General features: G+C 36.5%; 1 protein-coding gene and 1 long non-coding RNA gene across 3 annotated transcripts; one reads left to right on the top strand and one right to left on the bottom strand.

Moving 5' to 3' along the window:
• Window positions 1-6,208: 6,208 nt before the first annotated feature.
• On the top strand, window positions 6,209-21,174 carry LOC132052028 (transcription initiation factor TFIID subunit 5). 2 transcript variants are annotated; one of them, XM_059443370.1, is made up of 19 exons: window positions 6,209-6,483; window positions 8,322-8,403; window positions 10,036-10,114; window positions 10,192-10,289; window positions 10,367-10,423; window positions 11,159-11,246; window positions 11,943-12,049; window positions 15,981-16,088; window positions 16,284-16,432; window positions 16,955-17,065; window positions 17,157-17,226; window positions 17,320-17,359; window positions 17,944-18,108; window positions 18,230-18,306; window positions 18,964-19,080; window positions 19,939-20,204; window positions 20,303-20,398; window positions 20,480-20,555; window positions 20,634-21,174. In XM_059443370.1, exons 1-19 carry the CDS (start codon window positions 6,317-6,319, stop codon window positions 20,685-20,687), a joined length of 2,007 nt encoding a protein of 668 aa, XP_059299353.1. In that variant the 5' UTR covers window positions 6,209-6,316; the 3' UTR covers window positions 20,688-21,174. The 2 variants fall into 2 exon arrangements, with proteins under 2 accessions (XP_059299353.1, XP_059299352.1); XM_059443369.1 differs by having other exon boundaries at window positions 6,211-6,483; window positions 16,281-16,432.
• On the bottom strand, window positions 16,107-16,370 carry LOC132052030 (uncharacterized). The gene is made up of 2 exons (XR_009413929.1): window positions 16,249-16,370; window positions 16,107-16,214 (listed from the first exon to the last, which is right to left on the bottom strand). It is a non-coding gene; the product is annotated as an uncharacterized LOC132052030 (long non-coding RNA).
• Window positions 21,175-22,710: the final 1,536 nt, after the last annotated feature.

Below are 22,710 nucleotides of genomic sequence, written 5' to 3'. Positions count from 1 at the left end.
AAATACATAATAAAAGGAAGAGTCCTCAGGCAACAAACGTCCTCATGCTTACCCTAAAGAGACTCGAATCAACAATCCTTGAATATCAGCCACAAGGAGTAGAAATGGATCCCACTTGGTACTCTGCATTCATAAAAGAATGCAGCAAGTGCAAGTCAGTACAAACAACAAGTATTGGTAAGTATCATAGGTCGACTAAGACTAGCTGACGTATATAAAGACAACAAAGCACGGTAAACACGTAAACCAACAAAGTACAAGTCAACACGAATCCATATCCACTGTACAATCATCACCTATGTTATAGCATCTAAACTCAACTGTGCCAAGTCTCAGTATAATCAATCCGAACCAGTACATCACTGTCATATCACAACAGTCATCACCTATGTTATAGCATCTAAGCCCAACTTTGTGCCAAGTCTCGATATAATCAATACGAACCGACATCACAATCATATCACAACGGTCATCACCTATGTTATAAAGCATCTAAGCCTAAGCGTGCCCAAGTCTCGGTATAATAATTCCGAACCGGTATATCACAATATCACAACATATCACGAAAACCAAAAGGTACAATGCAATGCAATGCAATAATGTATGTATGATGAATGCAATGCATATGCACCGTACACATGTACTCTGACGATGGAACTTCATATCTCGGTAACACAACCCATAGGGGACCGGCGAAGTCCATGTACCGCTCGCTCAAAAAAATGACCTCGGATCACGAGCACTCTCTCGATCCCGGCAAGAAACCTCGGGCATTGTACACTCATTCGTTCCCGGCAAGAAACCTCGGGTAACGTACACTCAGTCATTCCCGGCAAGAAATCTCGGGCAACGTACACTCAATCCGCTCTGGTAAATGACCTCGGATCACGGACTCTCATCTCTCTTTTACACTCTTCGGCAAAAACCTCGGAGACTACACTCCCTCACTTCCATCATCAGTACCATAACTATGCAATATCAATGAATCATGGAAATGAGTGTGAATATGATGCAATGTAATATCAACAACTAATTCGATCTCAAATAGTACCATCCAGGGCACACAAGTAATATCAATAATACACAATAAGCCACAATGAAATCATAATCTCATCTCAATGCCGATCAAATAAAGTACAGCAATATCATAGTCATAATATATCACTAGTCACAATTACCTAGTATCTCAACGTGGCAATGAGCTAATAAATAAATAGAACAAGATAAGTAAATCAACACAACGGAGTGGCTAGCCCCCAAATCATACAATAAGGCCCAACCTAAGACAATATCCAACCCAACTTCATACCCAAAGGTTTACATGCATTCTCTGATAATATCATCTAAACATACGCTTCGCTAATCGAAGTTTCACCATAAGGTAAACTATGACCTACCTGGAGGCCAAACAACAAAATCTCCAATAATCAAACCTTAGTCTTTCCCTTCCTTTGAGCCTCGAGATAATGGAAGTCTAAACATATTCGAATCATGAAATTAGAATCAAGAAGAACACCATTCAAGCGTTATTTCCATTCAAGACCCAAATCCTAACATATGGAATGTGGTTTATGAACTAGAAAGATGGAATAGGAATCTATAGGTCTCAACATGAAATTAATGTTCTAGGTGATCAATTCCTATCAATTAGAAGCTAGAAAGACTCATAAATTACTCAATTTCGGATTCTAGGTGAAACCCCCAATTTTGGGTATAAACCCTAGCTTTTCAGTTCAAGAATTAATCTCTAACAATGGAAGATTCATGATTAACAACCTTAGATATATCAAATTCTATAATAACCCAACAAATTTTCATCAACATAAACAACTTAGAGAGTCTAAACCATTTTTATGAACTTTTATGAAAAACCCAAATTGATTCGTCTTGATCCTAGGGATTCTAACCTTAGATTAAGGATTAATAGAAGTAAGTGGAGGATTCTAAGATCAAGGAAGTTACCTTTGTGAAGAAAATAGCCAAAACCCTATAAAAATCGCCTCCCAAGCCTTAAGATATGAATATGAAATAGTGACAAGAGGTTGGGGTTTAATCATTTTTAAGTCACAGATTCAGTCATCATCGCTTCTGCGGCATTGGGACCGCTACGGCGGTCCTGCTACTGTGGTTTCTTAGACCGCTATTGCGGTCTACCCAGATTCTCACTACGCCGCTCCTGTGGCGATGGCACGGCAACGGCGGTGCCGCTATAAAACACCAGAATCTTATAGTCAAGTTTCACAATTTAACCCGAAATTCCGACTATCATCCGAGACTATCTGCCCACAAACCAGATAAGTAGACATACATAAAAACACGCTACGAACGCACTCGTGGCCTCGGAATTCCCATTGGGGGTCTCGTTGTCCGAGTCAACCATTTTTCGCTTTTAAGCCAAATTCCCCAAAACTTACCCAAATCAACTCCGATGACTTCAGAAATCATACCACCCGACTTCGCGGGTCAATTATACACTGATATAGCTCGGGAAAGGGTCAAAGGGGTCAAACTAGTCGTAACGACCAAACGGGTCGTTACAGCAGGCTTGAGATAGACTAAGGTAAGAGAGATAGGTCAGCCAAAGAGTATAGAGAGTTGCAGGGTGGTTGTAGGTCCCAGAAGAAGTCAGCGAGATGGGGCTCAGATATGATTACAGTAGCTCGTCGGGGGCAAGCCAGAGATCAAGGGTACAGGAAGTGCCGGACAAAGAAGGCAACCTAGAGGTTCGGCTGCAACCTTTTCCATATCAAACACCCCTAAGGTAAGGGTAAAGAGAGAGTACTTAGCTTAAGGGGTAACAGAGACTAGATGTATGTGCTAAAAGACTAGCAGGACTCCGAGTTGCCATCCGAAAGGGAGATAGGTATGTCACCTATGTTAGCATAAGAGAATTAAATGACTAGCTAAAGATAGAAGATATAGTGGGGAGATTAAGGTTTCAGAAGGGTATATGAAGTTAGAAGGATTCGCCGTAAGATGAATTATGACGATATACCGACGAAGAGCTTAGATTAATATATGTGAGACAAGAAATGTGGATTTAGTTTTGGGTCGAATGAGGGACCCTAGTGCATTTGACATTTTCTTAAATAATGTGTGCCTCTAAATGTGAGGTCTCGCTAATTTCCCTTTTTTGTCATGATTCACGTCAAATCTAACAAACATAGTTTGATGAATAATTTGTCGGAGACTAAAAGTGTTTACTTTTGGCGAACTTAAGGGATCAAACTGTTAAGTGCATACTTAAGGGACTATCTTTAACGTACCCTCGTAGTTAAGGGACCATTTATGTTAACTTATGACAAACTTACTGTTAGTTGCATAGTTAAGGGACCATTTTGAACATCCCCTCATAGTTAAGGGACCGTTTATGTCGTAAAAGTGTGTTAAGTATTTCATTATTGTCCCCACTAATTCGTATTAGGACAAAGAAGTTAGGGGATGCTTGGTATAATGGATAGGGAAGAATAATCCAGGGATAAAAAGTTAGTACCACTATATTTCTTGTTTGGCTACTAATCCTGGGATAAGTTATCCCAGGATTAAAAATAGTGCTGGGATAAGTTATCACCAAACTTTAAACCATCAATAAAGCGGAGGAGTGGAATAACGATCGCGAGGATAACTTATCCCGGATAAAACCATGAAAATGACAAGAATAACCACAAGAAGTCTCTCAAACTTTTTTTTAATCCATCTACCTACGGTAGGGGTATTTTTGTAAACAAATAACTTTTTCTTAAAAATTATGCAATGCATGTCACTTTTAAAACAACAAACCAAACAATCAATAAAAAATAATACCAAGATAACTTATCCCAACATAACTAATCGCGATATAATTAATCCCAACATAACTTATCCCATCACAACTTCTCTTTAAACCAAACGGCCCCTCAGAGCCTTGAACAAACCTTCCCCAATCAAACTGACAACGACGTCGTATTTTTAAAATCCCTCCAGAAAACCCAAAATCAAACTTGTATAAAGCACACCCTCGGGTACTTTCAAATCATTCCTTCGTACAACAACATCTCGCAATACATGACCATCAGCGGCTGATCCCTCCCAACCAGGTAAGACATAAGTAAAGTTAAGATTTCTATCACAAAACCCCAAGACAATAGTTGCTATATCTCCTTTCCGTGTCCTGTATCTTGGCTTATCTATAGTTCGAACTCTAATGGGAATGTAAGTACCATCCAATGCACCTAGACAACCCTATAAAATAAATTAACAAAATACTTACATGATAATGTTTTAAATCTTTCTATAGTAAATCAAATTTTATATTGAAATTTACCTACCTTAAACCATTTCCATCGATCATCAGTCTCATCTTCGGCCACTAGATTAGGACTAACCAGTAATAATGGAGTTAGTTTGAGAATTGCTCTTAGACATTAAAGGCTTGACTTACACTCCACCCTGATCTAATATAATCAACTTTGATAGACTTATTCTTCTCGTGATGAGCCAAAATATTTAAGAACATTACTAGCTTTTCAGTGCTTGACATATTGTTAGTGTCTGTCAATCCTCCAATATTCGTGGCTAAAGAAGCTAAAATATGAAAGGCCTTTCTATCCATCCTAAGCTTATCAATACATACAATATCACTTGTCACGAATGATAGAATTTAGATGAGACATGATTTTAGGAATTCTAGCACCTGTGCTATATCGAGTGACCCGTCTATTTCTAGATTGTCTTCTTAAAATTATGTTGTAAATAGCCATAAAAAGACAAGTAAAGACAACATATGAACGCACCATAATCTCCTCAAGGATGATAAAACATTCGACATCGCACAATTGTTGAGGATCCATAGACACCTATTTGTCATTTAAAAATTGCAAAATCATTATTAAACTGAGTATATATACTGAAACATAGATATTACATAATATAAAACTGAGTTCTTGTTTTCTTCTCATGTACAAATAAATTTCACCATTGTCACCATCGGTCACTAGAACAAATAAGTTTCACAAAAGAGTTACGTTTTTCACCGCAATACGGTCCTCTTTTATAACTGGTGACAATTAGAAATAGTATAGTCATCTATAAACACAATAGTTCTAGTTGAATCATTACATCAAAAGAAGGTAAAAAACGTCAATATCCCGCTAAATCTCCATTAGTAACATAAAAATAACATTGAAAAATTTGAAGCTTCAAAAAATCAAAACCAGTACAACAAAAATCCAAACCCCAACATTAGTGATTACAAAATGTGAATCTTCCTCTCATTTTCAAAAAAGTTTAACCATTTCTCCACATTAGTACTATAAGAGGAATACAACCGAAGAAATCTAAGAGGAACTCAGATTTAGCATGGTATTACTCATGAGAGAAACTAAACAATAAGACCTGCTACTTTATTCAATGATCAATAAACATACAAAATTAAAAAAATAATTAATAAAAAATAAAAATTTACAAGAAGAGGAAAGTAAAAAAAAAAAGAGGAGGAAAACATGAAGTAGAAGGGAGAAGATTTCTTGTGATACCAAAAACTTATTAATTTGTAAGTAGAATGGTAAAGGGTTTTTTTTTTTTTTTTTTTTTTTTTTTTTTTTAATGATAATAGATACATGGTTTTTTAATGATAATAGATACATGGTAAAGTAACAGAAAAGGAGAAGAAAATAAAAGGACAAACTTACAGAGATGGATTTCTTGGAGTATCAATCTCCCATAGCTGAGTGCCTAAAGCTCTGGTGGGAGAAGTGAAGATGAGAAAAGAAATTTCGGAACAAATGAGAATACGTATATATGAAACAAAGGGGCAAGATGGTCATTTAGAAAAGTTATCCCAACATATATTAGTACCGGTATTAGTTATACCAACTAGAAAAGGGGATAATATTATCCCAATTTATGGTATAATTTTGTACCAGTACTAATTAATAATTCAAACCAAACATGGTACTAATTTAACTCAAAAATTTAGTACCAGCATATCCTATCTTATACCCTCTACCAAACGACCCCAAAGTATTTACTTTTGGTGAACTTAAGGGATCAAACTGTTAAGTGCATATTTAAGGGACTATCTTTAACCTACCCTCGTAGTTAAGGGACCATTTGTGTTAACTTATGACAAACTTACTGTTAGTTGCATAGTTAAGGGACCATTTTGAACATCCCCTCATAGTTAAGGACAAAGAAAGCCTTGAAAAAACGTTCCCCAATCAAACTGACAACGACGTCGTATTTTTAAAATCCCTCCAGAAAACCCAAAATCAAACTTGTCTATAAACCCACAAGTATTTGTTTCTTCACAAGTCTCAAATCTTTACGCTTTATCACCATGGATGAAGAAGAGATTGAGAAAGCAGTGGTAGCTTATTTGAAGAAGAAGGGTTTCAAGCAAACAGAACTTGCCTTTCAAGAAGAACAACAACACAGTAACAACAACAATTCGGCTAATTCCCAGATTGACCCTGACATTACCAAAAAAATCCTTTCTTTCTCTCAGTAAGTTCCTTCGTTTCCCTTAATTTTATGTAATTGCTTGGGATTGAGTTCTAAACTTGAGTTGCTTTACTCTCTCCATTTCAATTTGTTTGTCTTACTTTACTTTTTAGTCAGTTGCCTCTTTCCATTTTTGGCAATTCCTATATTTAGTTTCAGACCGCGAGATTCAAAAGTCTTTTTTTATTTTCGTGCCAAGTCAAACCCAGACAAACAAATTGAAACGGAGAGAGTAAATTAATTCCAATGATACGCGTTTGAATAGAGCAGAATGAATGTAGAATATTCATAGACCCAAACTAGTTTAGGTTTGAGACATTACGAGCCTGTTTGGATCGGCTTAATTTAGGTGGTTTTAAGCCAAAACAACTTTAAGTACTTTTGTAGTGTTTGGGTAAGATAAAAAAGTGCTTTTAAGCTCTTGTTTTTAAGACAAAATGACAAAAATATCCTAACTTATGCTTATAAGCCATAAGTTATAAGCCTGTCCAAACAGGCTCGTAGTTGGTTGTTGGAAGGAGAGCAGCAGCAACATAATAGGAAGCAGCCATTCTTCACTCTCCAATAGTATTTCTGAAAATTCCCAAATTGACCCCGCTGCCAAAAACAATCCGTTTTAAGTGTCTGTATTTTCTGTAAATACTGACGGTTTAGCCACGAGGGTGCAGATCTAAATATCATGTCTTTTACTCTTCTGAAATGCCTAATTGTGTTGAAAAATTGTAAATTATTTAGTATCAGAACAAAATGGGTAGGCATAGAGCGGAATTGTAAAAGAGGAGGATTTATGAGCTGAGAACTGTTTCGGATTGAGGTTTAGTTATTTGTTTCAAGAAGAGCGGCAACAACTGTGTAGAAATAGTTTTTCTTCAATCTCCAAGGATAGCTCTGCAATTTAACTGATTGACCTTGACATTGCGGAACAAATCCTTTCTTTCTCTGAGTGAGCTCCTTTTCGTATCTTTTATGTAACACTGACTGTTTTGCTAGAAGTTTAGGTTCTACAAGCCACATGCTTTACTTGTTCTTTTTTTTTTTTTTTTTTAAAATTGGACATATGCTTTACTTGTTTTAGAATCCCAATTTTAGGTAAAAGACAAATCATTTAGTATTGGAGTCAAATGGACCTTAGCAGAGCGAATGGATGTATAGTATTCATATAGCTTACCTGGTCTTGTTTATGATCAAGGCTTAGGGGGAATTTGGGAAAGCTTAAAATCTAGCCAAACCAGCTTTTAAGCGCTTCGTATTTTGGTGTTTGGTGAACACCAAAAAATCTTTTAAGCCCAAACAAGCCAAAGTCATAAGTTGGGCAATCCCAAGTCCTCAAGTTATCCAGGATTTCAAGAGGATGGGTGCACTATTATGAAGAGGCGGATCTAGAATTTACATTTGACAGAATTAACTTTTAGATTCTTGCTAATGGATACATACAATTCAATATTAATCCACCGTAAAACTTGCAATATACATTTACATTTTTTTTGCTGCGTACAATAGACCCTTGTGGTCCGGCCCTTCCCCGGACCCCGCGCATAGTGGGAGCTTAGTGCACCGGGCTGCCCTTTTTATAATAATAGTAAAAAGGAATATTGTAGGATTGGAGGGTAAAAAAGTCAATTGACTTTTATTGGTATTTGGTAATTTAACTTTAAACTTCCGAGCTTCCTACTTTTTTATTAGTATAAGTATAGATAGATAGATTTTATGACAAAATTTCCATTTTCACACAGGCTGACTCTAGATGAAAGTCTCGACAGCTGTGATAAAAGCATGCTTTTTGGTCATTTTCTTAGCATGCGTCTATGATAGCATTCTGAATAAATTTTCATGCTTTTCAGATTTGAAACCGGTCCCGAACGATACCAAGAAGAATATAGCAAGCTTCGGTCATGGGCTTATAGTTCACTGGATTTATATAAGGTTGGTCCCTTTGACTTATGCTATCAGTAACATGAAAAGTATTTTACGTAGTATAATGATGGATGTTTCCTCATGACATTTGATGCACTAATAAAAGGCCTGCCACCAGTAATAGCATAGGCAATAAACACAAATGGAAAGGAGAGCCTTCCTTTTTCTCTGTTATTTAGCCCTTTCTATTCTTTAACATAATGTGTTGGGGCGATCAAGTAAGCATCTTGACCTGTTCATACTTTGGCTGCTATCTTTCTGCCAATGAGAAGGTATTTGGAATTGAGTTCACATATTTGTGATTCTCAACTCTAGTTTATTGACTTGTGCTATAAATGTAGCAGTGAGTCAAGTTAAGTTAGACTAAACATATGCATGACAAGCGTGCTGTCTTCATACAGGTTAGGTTGTGTGATTATACAATTCAGATGGAAAAATCACAAAAATGGTTCCATATGTTTGGAATAGGTTCAAAATGGTCCCTTAAATATACTCCTGAACAATTTTGGTATTTTAAGTTTGCCAAAAGCGAGAACTTTGGTACCGTCAAATATTTAATAAACTCTTTATTTAACAGGAAATGTGGGGAAAAAAAGATTTGCCATTTTTGCTTATTTTGGTTAGTTTTGGAGTTTGGTGTAGCTTTTGAAGTGCAATTTATGCTATTTTTTTAATCTAGCTTTTGTTATACGGTGCACTTTTTGGTGTCGCGGTTTCCAAGATTTGATAGGACTTTCCTGGTTTTTTTGGTTTGATCTTTATTTTTCACCGTTCCCATAAAGTCTAACCACCGGAGTTTGTTAAATATTTGTCAGAGACCAAGTGCTTACTTTTGGCAAACTTAGAGGAAGGGAGTTTATTGAAGGGACTATTTTGAACCTACACTCAGACATAAGGGACCATTGTTGTTCTCTTTCTCCAAGTCAGACGCTTCCTGTTGACTTAATCTCTTTTAGGCTTCAATATTTTGTGGTTTCCTGTAATAGATGAAGCTACCTTCCAATTTCATTTGTCCATTTCTTTTTTACGTTGTCTCAGCCCATTCCTGGCTTGCCTCGCTCTCTTTCTATTAGAATAGAGGGATGTGCGTCTGGATTTTCTCCAATTCCAACAGGATCTGATATATATTGAAAAAAGGGAATGCTAAGCTAGCTAACAAAGGGGTTGGTTTCGCCTCGCCCTTAAAGATCCGCCCATTGTTTCAGTCAGAATAATTATTTATCAACTCCTGTTATATAGCCATCTCTCTCCTTGAAATCCTTCTCATGTAAATGGAAGTTATTTCATATCCTAGAGTGCAATTGTGTTGTCTCTAAGGAAACGTAGGATCTATTGGAGATAACATGAAACAATGTTAAATGCCGAGTGTTCTGTTTCCTTTTTCTTTTGGTCGTTTCTCTTCCTGCAGTGCTGTTACTGTTTAGAATACCTTTCGATTCACAGAATTGATATTTAAACCCTGTTGTTTCTAACAGGTTGGCCATTGTGTATGTTGGGATTGTTAGTCTTTTTGTATGTATGACTCACTTGAAATCACCTTATATTATGTTAGTTATTGACTTATTGTTATCCTCTTTCATTTGCTAAATGAGAGCATTGCTATTATTGATTCATCTGAACATATATATTTGAATCTTGCAGCACGAGTTGCTTCGTGTTTTATATCCTGTATTTATTCATTGTTTCATGGAACTTGTCGCTAGAGGTCATATTCAAGAAGGTATACTTTTTCAGTTAAGTTTTGGTTGTCTTTTGATCCTTGCGAGATTATTTTTAACACAGTTCTTTTATTACCAGCACGCGCCTTTTTCAATAGTTACCGTGAAGACCATGAGATGACACATTTGCGTGATCTTCAGAAGTTAGAAGGCGTTCTCTCACCGTCCCATCTAGAGGTACATCACTATCCTAGCACCTTTAGGTTGCATGCTTAAATGTGTCATATGTTCACTAAACAGATCGTAAAATGCAGGAAATGGAATTTGCTCATTCCATACGGCTGAGCAAAGTGAACATAAAGATGTGTCAGGTACTCGCTTGATCCTTCTGGTTGAATTTATCTTCTGCTACTATAGTGCATGCTAATGTCTCACTTGTGCAAGTCAAGTGTGTCTGGGGTTGTTAGCAATTGGTGACAAACCATGTTGCTCGGACTCTTCAAAAGTATCGCCGCACTCGTATCAGATCCTCCAAAATGCACTACTTTGGAGGACCGACAGGCATTCTCTTTCATTTTCTGCTCTGGACTACTTTTATTCTGCTGTGGAGCTTCAATTTTTTGGCAAAAAAATCGACCTCTTCTCGAATCTTCTCTCTTGAGACAGTGAAGTGTGAAGATAACAACTTGATTTAAAAAAAGAGAGCATGAAAATTCGTAACATTTCCTATCTTGTCGTTCTCCTTTAAATTTTGAAGCAGAACTCCTATTAATTAAGTTGATAACATAGCAAACACCACTGCTTTGACATACTGAGAAATAAGAAAGGGGGGAAAGTGACTGTTTCATCTCAAGGTCATGTAGGTTTGTTGAAATGAAATATGATATTTTAGTTGTTATTCTCATGACCATATATCTTATCATCATGCACATTAAAGGAGCAGTCATCAGCCTAATGGTTTGTCTAGGTTGGTGGATTTATGTGCAGATTGATAACTGTTTCTTGGGCAATATACATGTCTAGCACCATTTGATTGCTTTTTACCATGCACACCTTTAGAGCTTAACTGGCTTGGCCTTTTGATTTGCTTTTCTACTCTGAAACAGTACTCCTATGACCTTTTGCTGCAATACTTACACAAGACAGAGTCTATTACAATGCTTGGGATCATCAATGAGCGCATTAATTTTCAAGGTGCAGTTCCCATCTTCGCAGTTGCATTCAGCCTTTTGATTTTCTACTATGTTAAATTGACCATCTTCATTTAGCGCAATAACATCTTTCCATCTACATTGTTATGATAACCTAACCATATGAGAAGGAACAATAGAAAAAAAATTGTGAGAGAAGCTGAAGGCTTTCACATTTAACATGTCTTTTCGTTGACCGTTCTCCTGATAGAACAAATGCATATCATTGCATCCACTGAAGAAAGACAGGGAAAGGATAAGTGTACCAATTCCAAGTCAACTCCTTTCTGTCAGATCATTGTTGTTTTGTCCCTTCAATGACCATTAACCCTGAGTTATAGATTCAGAAGGGCATTCCAGATTTTGTTTATAAGCCTTCAATTCTTTTACTCTTTATCTCTTGCACTTGGAGTCCCTTTTTGCTCATGCGTAGCAATGCCAAAGTCATATGATGTAGATGATTTACTCAATTAATTTCGTGGTTATGTTTGGCACAAAGGCCAAAGACATGCTCTTTTCCTGTTAGTCTGGCAATGTTTGAGTTAAAAATTGTCCTAAATGCAACCCTATGAATTGTTTAGTGGCCCATGATCCCCCTGTGCCTTGCCCCTTAATCATTATATAATCACCTACTGGAATTTTAGAGTTATGTATTTATTAAATTATGTACAATATTAAGCTAATTTGTATCAAATGGCAGTTTCTCCTGGACAGCCTGGCTCTATATCTGATGATGCGGAAGTTGTAACTCTTGTTGCAAGTGGCCATGATGCTAGTCTCATAAATCAGAAAGAAGTTCATTGGGGGGTAAGCAAACAGTCATACCAATAAATTAAGCTGTATGTTTTTGGATTGGATGGTGTAGTAAATATCATCTTTAAACTATTTTACCTGTCAATACTCAAGCTATTTGATGAATATTCTTGTTTGTTGGTTAACTGACCATGAAACAATTAAATTGGCTAGCTGGAAGTCTTCCCATGCTAACATATGGAAGATTGAATACCCAAAAAAACAAAAAAACCACAAGAAACAATTTAACCGATTCCTTTACCAGCACAAGGGGAGGTTTGGGTGCATTGAGTTGTTGAGAAAGAGGGGTAATTGGTTGGAGAATAACAAAATGCTTCGTGTTGCAATACCGTTGAACTAAATATTTCAAAGTATTGAGTAAACGATCTAAAATTGTTCTATCAAGATTCGTTTGAGGAAAAAGAAAAGGGCCCTATATTTCATCAAAGTAATTAGAGACCATTCAGATTCGGGTCTGGACACCACTGGTTATAAAACATTCTCTTATTCTAAGGTTTATACCTATGGGTGTGGCAAAGCGGTCAATGGCGTGGGTAAAAACTATGGGAGATCAGGGTTCAAATTCCGGTAGAAACAAAGGCGCTAGGTGATATCTTCCTTTACCTAAGCCTTGGTGGGCAGACTTACCTGTGTACATATGCTGGTGGAAGGTAGTAGATACAGATTTGCGCAAGCTGACCGAACAACCCATATTAAAAGGAAAAAAGGAAAGAAAATGAAGAGTGTGAAGCTGCAAGTTGTAGACAAGTGACAAGCTTACTCCTTTGCATATCAACTAATATTACCTAAGGAGAGTATAGATCCTACTCCTTATATTATATATGCAGTAGAGTACAAGTTTTATTTTTAATTGGTAGTAGAGTACAAGTATTATATTCTGTGAAATATCTCTATCGACTAATTTAGCTGTTCTAGGTTCATGTTTTGTTAATTTTAAGGATTGCTTGGATTATGATCTTGAAAAGGGTTAGCTTAAATGTGTTGGTATCTTATGCTATGTTACTTGGACTAAGCATTTTTGGCCAAATGGCTGTGTCGACATCACACTTCCTGTGGGTGGAATTCATGTTGGATCTGGTCAAATAAGATGGGTAACTAAGTGAGTGCAAACCTTGAAGACAAGGGTTCAAATTCCAGTAAGACCAAAAATACTAGGTGATTTCTGCCCATCTGTCCAAGCTTAGTGGTAGATTTACTCAGTACTTGTGTTGGTGGGAGGACACAACTACCTAGTGGAATAGTCTAGGTGCACACAAGTTGGCCTAAACACCACCGTTTTTTTTTTTTTTTATTATGAAAAAGATGGATTATTTGACTTTCATACGGCGGATGAAGAGGCTAGAGAGACAGAGAATCAAAAGGTAAAGAGCGTTGTGATGGAGTTGCCCCTTCTCGTTCTCCTTAATTTTTTTTTTTTTTTTGAAATTGGTAACGACTTGTATTCACAGTAAAATTCAGCTTCAATTGAAACTGAATTGTAATCTTTACAGCAAAAGTATAAGGAGCACCCAACAAAAACTTACACTTACGTTTGTCCTATTAAATCTACCAGGTCTCCTATCTGCCCCCACAAATTTTGTTTACACCAAAAATAGAAGAGATTTAGACAATTCATCCTAACTTTCTGGATAGAGCTACTAGTGCCCTAAAAAATTCTAGCGTTCCTTTCCTTCCATATTGTCCACCAAACACAAGCTGGGATGATCTGCCACCAGTCTTCTTCTCCACCTCTCTTCCCTACACTCTTCTAGCATCTGAGAAGCTCCACAGTAGTATTAGGCGTAGTCCAATTGATACCAAGGATACAAAAGGACATGTTCCACAGATTTGTAGTTGTCTTGCAGTGTAAGAAAAGGTGCTTATTGGTTTCACCATCTTGACCACATAAGGTCTCTGCAAACCTCTTCGTTGTAATTTCTCATGGGTCAGGCAAGCCCTCCTTGCAACCAACCAAACAAAACAAGAGACCTTGAAAGGGACTCTTACTTTCCAAATGAGATTCCAGGGCCAAATCTCCATCAAGGTTGTTCTATGGTTGAGGTTCCAGTAAACAGACTTAACAGAGAAAGTTCCTTTGTTGTTCAATCTCCATTTTAGTCTGTCAGGATAAGCTGAAGTTCCTCCAAAGGAAGCTAAGAGTTGGAGCATATTGGTTAAGCTTTCAATTTCCCAATCATTGAGAGCTCTTCTGAAAATAAGATCCCACCCTTGAGGGCTCCAAACTTGACTGATTTGTGCTTGAGCTTGGAGGCTTATAGAGTATAAGAGGAAAGTCGATTGAAGGTTGTTATGGCCAATCCAGTGGTCTGCCCAAAAAGTAGTCTTTCTGCCATCACTAACTATGATATCTACATTAGCCCAGAATTCATTCCACTGGAACCTAATAGATCCATACACTAGTACCATAAGGGCCATTAACTTCTTTAGTAATCCCTTGATCTAGCATCCCATATTTCTGGGAAATGAATCTTTTCCATAAAGCATTGTCCTCTGAATTGAATCTCCGTAGACATTTCTGCAACAAACTTTTGTTGTGCAATCCCAAGTTCTTGATGCCCAGCCCACTCTCTTTCTTGTTCAAAATGATTGAGTCCCATTTGACCAGGTTGTTGCATCTCCTTTCATCATCACCTTTATTACCTTGCCAAAGAAAATCTCGTCTCAGTTTGTCAATCTTTTTCTCTACTCCTCTGGGAATTGGGAAGAGAGACATCATGTATGTAGGGAGGGCATCCAAGACAGAATTAATGAGTGTAACTCTTGCCACCCAAAGAGAGGTATTGGGTTTTCCACCTTGCCAGCTTCTTGCTAGATCTCTCCAAAACTTCATCCCAGATTTCTTTGGATTTGTTTTTGGCACCTAGAGGCATCCCTAGGTACTTAGTGGGGAGGGAGCCCACTTGACAACCTAGGTTCCATGCTAGATTCTGAAAATCATCGACTTGATTAATTGGATAGAGTAAACTTTTGCTCCAGTTGACATGAAGGCCAGACAAGGCTTCAAAAATGGTCAGGATTGCTCTGAGATGTCTGATCTGCTCCACTTCAGCATCACAAAAAACTAGTGAATCGTCTGCATATAGTAAATGAGTGATCTCCAGATGGTTGCTAATGGTGGACTGAGAGTCGAAGCGCCTTATCCAACTATTAGATTTAGCTGTCCTAACCATGTGATTAAGACCTTCCATAGCAATCAAAAATAAGAAAGGTGACAATGGGTCACCCTGTCTGAGACCCCTTTGAGATTGAAAGAAACCTGCTGGACAACCATTTATAAGAACAGTAACATCTGACACCAGAGATGCAAAATCTGATCCAGTTTATCCACTTGTGCCCAAAGCCCATGTCTTCCAGGATCTCTCGTTCTCCTTAATCTCATCCTTTTTCTTTTTGTTTTGTTACTCAGAGAGAGGGAGAGAGAGCGATGCGTGAGTTTTCTAAAATTCTTTTTTCTTTTGTTTTTCCTCTTCACTTAAGGGAGTGGGAGAGAGCAGAGTAGCTTTTGCTTCCTATAAGATGGGTTTTTTCCACATAACTTTTGGCTTGAATATAAAATGGGCGGAATATTTAGTACAAAAATATGCAGCAGGCCTAATGAGATAATAGTCATAATATGACCTACCTTTCACGGTGGAACGGGCCAATCTTACATTCCATGTCTGTGTGTGTATATGGAGTCATATATTATGAATAAAAAACTGAGGGCATAGATACTGAACGTGAAATGATAACTTGCATTTTTATTAAGAATCCCCTTTATCTGTGTCTGATATTCTGTTTGTATCCACATATCCTAGACAGAATTTAACGAGTCTGACACCTTGACACGGATCATATCACTCTATTTTAGAAGAGTCTGTGTAATATAGGTCTTCTGTGTTTTAAATTTTATTCCCAGGAGATGTGTTAATAATTTAACTTGCAGCTGCTTGAAGATTCTTTAGAAGAACGGTTAGAAAAGGCAGGAGGTTCAGTTCCTGACTCGGAAAAGCTTGACGGCGATCCTAAGGAAGGAGAAGTGGAAGAAAACAAGGTGTTGAATTTCTGTCAGTTCATTTCCCACTTGATTATATATTCATAAATATTTCCCACTTCAATTATTATTTTATCTTTCTATTTCATTAACGGTTTAAATTTTATTTGGTGGACATCCTTCCACCTTTACTTTTTTTGAAAAAGTGACATCCTTCCACATTTATTGTTTTTATTTTGCTCCTTTTTTCAGAAGAAGTCAGTTGAAGGTGGAAAACAAGGAGCATCTCTTAAAAAACTAAAGAAGGACAAAGTTGGGGTTGCAACAGGGAAATCTTCCCGTACAGAGGGCAGCACAGTGGCAACTGCACCACGTGTCAAACCGGAACTTGCTCTACCTGCTATGTATTCCTCAATCCTATTATCTTACTTACCAAAAGAAAAAAAGAGAGCCCTATAGTGTTTTTTCTCTCCTACTACATCCCCCTCCCCGGTCATAATTTTATTTGAATATTGTTATCATGATCTATTAGGAAACATTAATGAAACTGCTATATTAAGGAGTTGCATCAAAAGGAATATTATAAAGGATGAGGAGAATATGATTGAGCTGCAATCCTTTCTGTGGCATGTCATGCTCATAATATATTTCTTTATATGCATTCATAAACTCTTCAAATAACATGAAAAACATGGATGCCAGGGAACAGATAAGTAAAATGTTTTCTTGTACAGTTGTACCAACCACATTATTTTTCTTATCTTTGGGAGGGCGGAGCATGTTTTCATGAAATTAAATATATATTACACGATTTTTTGCTCTTGGTTCCTTCTTTAAATTTGTGACAGTATTGATCTTAAACATATGCTCCTTCATATTTCTAGGATCTTGAATCATTCTTAACTGAAAGAAAATATTTGTCACAGACCTTCAGAGGTAGAACATTCTATTCTGGAAGACTTGAGGAACCGTGTACAGTTGAGTAATGCTGCGTTGCCCTCTGTTAGCTTCTATACATTTGTTAATACACATAATGGGTAAGTTTCTTGACCTTGAATCAAACTTGTAGATGTGGAATATCTTTTTAGGAACATATCCTAATCTTAGTGAGTTTGTAAATGTGTATAGACTAAACTGTGCATCAATATCACATGATGGATCACTAGTGGCGGGTGGATTCTCAGACTCGTCTCTGAAGGTGCTTGTAGCTTCTGAATAGAGTTGAGATCTTGTTGTCACTAATTAAAGTATCTGTTGATCCTTGATCATCTTCTTATCTAACATGTTTCAGGTTTGGGACATGGCAAAACTTGGGCAACAAACTGGTCCATGTAAGCCCAATATGATAGTCCTCGACTCCTTTCCAATGTATTGCTATTTTCATGTTTCAAGATGTTTATTAGTCGATAGAGGTGGTACGGGTGCACTCAAGTCACAGTATAACTTGCAACCAGACAGAACAAATGTTTCTTTTCCGCTGCTTTTATTTCTTTGATAAGTAGATAAATTTAATTTCACTGGAAACTTCACTAGGGTTGTGAAGTTAGTTGCATCAGAGATTTACATAGCAGAAGCATGATAATTATGCAGGTTTCTCGACTGAACATAGAGATGCATCTCTACTTTCCTGACGGAAGTATTTCTTGAACTCCTTCCTTTTTCTTTTCCATTGAGGTAAATAATTTTAATAATAATGGAAAAATCTCCTGTATACCAGCAGTATACCAAAAAATAGAGAATCTACAAGATATATGATTCTCTATGAACAAGAACTTCATGAGTGCACAAAAACAAAACAACAAATGAGAGGCTAATCATCAAGTCCACATACTCGTTTCTTATCCCTTAAAAAGTCTTGACCCCCCTCCCCCCACACAGAGAAAAAGGAACGGTTGATGAACAGTGCTAGAACCAGCTTTTTTGCAGGGGGAAACTGATTCACCTACAAATGAGCATGTGCTTGGCTCAAGTGGTGGAAGACGATGCTATACATTATTTCAGGGCCATTCTGGACCTGTTTATTCTGCGTCCTTTAGTCCGTACGGGGATTTTCTTCTGTCTTCATCATCAGATTCAACAAGTATGATATCATATGACTCTCTATAGCCATTAGCTTGGCGTTGTTTTTATAATTTTGATATGCACACTCTATAACCATGTGACATTATTCATGACCTGTTTGACTAATTATTTCTATGCAGTTCGCTTATGGAGCACAAAGCTAAATGCTAATCTTGTTTGCTACAAAGGCCACAATTACCCAGTATGGGATGTTCAGGTGGGTGACTAGTTTTTCATTTATTAAGTTTGTTCTCTTTTGGCTGCAAATATGGTAATATATTTGCAATGTCTTGAAGATCAAGTAGCTCACCTAAAAGACTACTCTTTGTTTTATTGGTCGTCAAATGGAATACTGCCCAAGTTAATGGGTTTCTATGCATTGTTTCTGTATCATAATAGGATTCTTAGATGTTATGTGCCACTCTTTATACCATGTTTGCCAAATGGATGCTTGATATTGTTTTTATTAGGGGACCACTAACTGGGACAACACCCAAAAGCAGGGAAGCAAATGTACATATTTGTCATACTTCAAATGTCAGTACAAACTAGTCCTTTTTATATATTGGGGCTTATAAGAACTACTAACTGGCATCACAAGTTATTAGTTTGTCGTTGAAGATAAATGACAGTGAAGCCTTGTTCTAGTCTCAAAATGAAGTTTCATAGTGTTATTTTCATAGTGTTATAGCTACAACAACTAGTCTTGCAGCTTGAGCTAATTTTTTGCTTGATTACCATATGTTTCTACTTTATATAGTTGACGTATTTTCTTGTCTCTTGAGCATTTGATGCTTGCTCATGGTAACTGCAGATGAGAGTCCTCAAAACAGGCAAATAAATGTTTGGTTTTCACTTCACATCTTGAATGCAGTTTAGTCCAGTTGGACATTATTTTGCCAGTTCTTCACATGACCGCACTGCAAGGATCTGGTCTATTGACAGGATACAGCCTCTGCGAATAATGGCCGGACACTTATCAGATGTAGATGTGAGTACCTATTCTGTGCCCCACCCTTGGGAAACCATGTTTTAATCTGATCCATGTAGGCATCTGTATCAATCTATGTCTGGTATACTCCATCTGTATCAGCTACTGTATAAAATGGTATTTTATTCCCATTTTAAAAAAAAAAAAAAAATAGTAAAAGATGAAAGAGCATTTTAGTACGTTCTACACATCTTTAATTTAAGATCACAAGATTCAAAAGTCTTCTTTACTTTCTTAGACATCGTGCCAAGTCAACCAGTGTCATCAGAGGTGCATGATAGACATTAGCAATATTTTCATTTTGATTTTAAATATATTACAAATATTTAATGTATTTGAATTCCAAATAAGTTATCATGCTTTGCTAAATCACTCTGAAGTACTCTTTTCCCTTCTTCCCTGGTGGCGCCCACCATTGTTATACTAGAATAAGGAATGAAGGTTGATCCACGTATGTAAAGGGATTAAAACAACTTTTTTTTAAGCTCAAATGTACTACTCTTTTGCATCTTCTGGATGCTTTCAAAGAAACCTTTTTACTTAATAAAAAAACAAAAGGAATGGAGGTTGAATATTTTATCTGGAGGACACTTTATAAAATGCACTTACCGTACCATATCAGGGTTATTTAAATTCGGATTAAAAAATATATTTAGTTGAATGATATCATTCAAAGTTTGGAGCAAAGAATTTTACTAGTGATCGTTAAAGTGGTCAAATATAATAAAATACTGTTAGCATAGAACTGTGCGGTTGCACTGCATTGTTGGCAAAGAAGCATTTTAGTTACTTAGTTTGATTCCTCTAGTTTCCTTCCAATGGTCGTAAATTTAAGAGCATGTTGAATTCACTGTGCAGTGTGTGCAATGGCATGCAAACTGCAATTACATTGCAACTGGATCAAGTGACAAAACTGTACGCCTATGGGACGTCCAAAGTGGCGAGTGTGTCAGGATTTTCATTGGTCATAGGAGTATGATCCTATCATTGGCAATGTCTCCTGATGGTCGATATATGGCGTCAGGTGATGAAGATGGAACAGTCATGATGTGGGATCTCTCAAGTGGACGTTGTATTACTCCTTTGGTCGGTCACTCCTCCTGTGTGTGGTCACTTGCTTTTAGGTAGGGAGATAAATGAACTTGTCTACTTTTGGAGATGCACTAAAGTATGAAGCTCATTGAAAATAGTCTATATTTCAAGCTTATTTGTCTTATTTCAGTGGTGAAGGTTCACTTCTTGCATCTGGCTCTGCTGATTGCACTGTAAAATTATGGGATGTAACCACAAGCACAAAAGCGCCCCTGAAAGACGAGAAGTAAGTATTACTGAAGCAGACATATATTCCGGCATTTATTTTCTTTTAGATGGCTAATACCATGCTCCCTCTCTCAAACAGCAAATCTGGAAGTAACAATAGACTCCGGTCATTGAAGACCCTGCCTACAAAAGCTACCCCAGTCTATGCTTTGCGCGTAAGAATTATTATGATTGCTTCTTTCTGTGGTTTTATTATGGGATCCTCTAAAAGTTGCATGTTATACTCTGAGCAGTTTTCACGAAGAAATCTTCTATTTGCTGCTGGAGCTTTCTCGAAAAGTGCATGAATCTCTTGCTTGAAAGTTTCTTGACGTGAGATTACATCATGGTGGCCTGGCAAAATTTGGCATAGTCATCAATGGCAAGCTTTCCTTCTCTGACCTCGGTTCTAATAGAACTACTTCTGTTAGAGGAGCAACTCATAATTGGTGATAATACCTGCATCTCACTTACAATCTTGCGTCGCATGGTGTAATTTGGAGCGTGGGATTTGAGGGTGGACATCTTCTATTTTCTATGGTGGATGAACGTCAATTATGTAAACGCTATATGTATTTAAAATGCTAATGGTCCCGTCGCCCTTGTATCAAGAGATGGAATCTTGGAAACATGGGTTGAAATGTTATGCAATTATCACTGATCATAGTTTCCATCTGTAAAGCTCTTTTTTGGGGTAGAGTGGCCCAAGCATTGGTGGTCATCACCGTGGTTGTATACAGACCCTTTCCCAGTTTCTACTTTATGGATTATATGTGATTTTAGCTGAACTAGAAAGTGATTAGCAAGCATTAAAGCTATTGAACACTTGTTCGAAATTATCTCTTTCCAGGGATTTTAATCAACTTTACTGGTTACTTCTAATGTAAGAAGCAACAACGGATAATTCAGAGACTTGATCTATTTTCGGTTTAAGAAAAGATTACTTTCTAAATGGGTCAAGCATTATTGAATTTGATTTGAAAAATAGTAGTACTAATTAGTTAATTATAGCAACTTATAGTAAGCATAATCAGCGGTGGGTTGCCCAAAACTCCATTCTAGAATTTTCTTCTTTAATAATAACTGCTTTTTATTGAACGATCTGGCTTTTTTTTTTTTTTTTTTTTTTTTTTTTTTTTGTGAGGTGGGGTTGGGGCGGGGGGGGGGGTGTGGTTTACCATATCCTTTATGAAGCTCTACTTTGAGAGAAAAATATATAACTTTTTCTAAATTATGAAATTAATTCACTTTTTTCTAAATTATGAAATAAGTTGTATTTAGAATCTTTTTCGTAAGGTAATGTCAAATTTAACCGGTAAGTGCAAAGTGATTATTAATATTGCAATCAAATTATCTTATAAGTTTCTTTTTTTTCCTAAACTTCTATACTGCTTCACTCGACTCTGTATATTACTATGTTCACTTTTTCTACTTGTTTCTACTCTTACCAAACTTTTACGGAAAGATTCTAAATGGAGAACACTTGTTAGTATAATAGCCCTCTGAGTGATTTAAAATTTGTCTTTGTACCTTCTCAAAGAGTTCTACTCGTGTGCACACTTAGCGTGTTAATTGAAACTCAGCACAAGGTCCAAGAATTAAATTGTCATGTGACATCTTCGTAGGAGGACTTTATTAGCTTTGGTTTTCTCATTTTACATAATTTACACATCCAAGTGAGCTAAAATTGTTCTCTTTTTTCTTGATAACATAATTAACGACCCTAATGTCTGCAACCAATTAGTTCATAACCTTAAGAGAAACATCTCATTTGATTACCTTACGTTGTGAATGACAAATAAAGTTATAATAATCAAGTAAGAAACTGAAGGGAAGACTAGTTGAAGAACCCGACGAAAACTATATCTTCGATATTTGTTCTTTTGTACGTAAGAAAAAATTGTGTCTTTGATATCTGTTGGGCCTTCACTTTAGTACATTGACCGACCTTGTACCACTAACCACCAGAATAATCCCCCACCCCTAACGTTGATAGAACTTAAAATTATGTAACATGTCGTACAAGAGATATAAAGTAGGAGAAATGCTTTAGGGATTTTTTCACTTCATATCCGTCCACCAAAAAAATAGCCGGAAAATGTATATCTTTTGTATATTAATGTATATATCTTATATATATATATATATATATATATATATATATATATATATATATATATATATATATATATATATATATATATATATATATATATATATATATATATATATATATATATATATATATATATATATATATATATATATATATATATATAATATAATAGTATATATTTTTGGTATATCTGACTAGCGAATATAATCATTTTT

Source organism: Lycium ferocissimum, chromosome 4 (genome assembly GCF_029784015.1).
Source record: "Lycium ferocissimum isolate CSIRO_LF1 chromosome 4, AGI_CSIRO_Lferr_CH_V1, whole genome shotgun sequence".
Lineage (NCBI taxonomy): Eukaryota > Viridiplantae > Streptophyta > Magnoliopsida > Solanales > Solanaceae > Lycium > Lycium ferocissimum.
The sequence above is the reverse complement of the archived record's forward strand: the minus strand, read 5'-3'. Positions and strand labels throughout refer to the sequence as shown.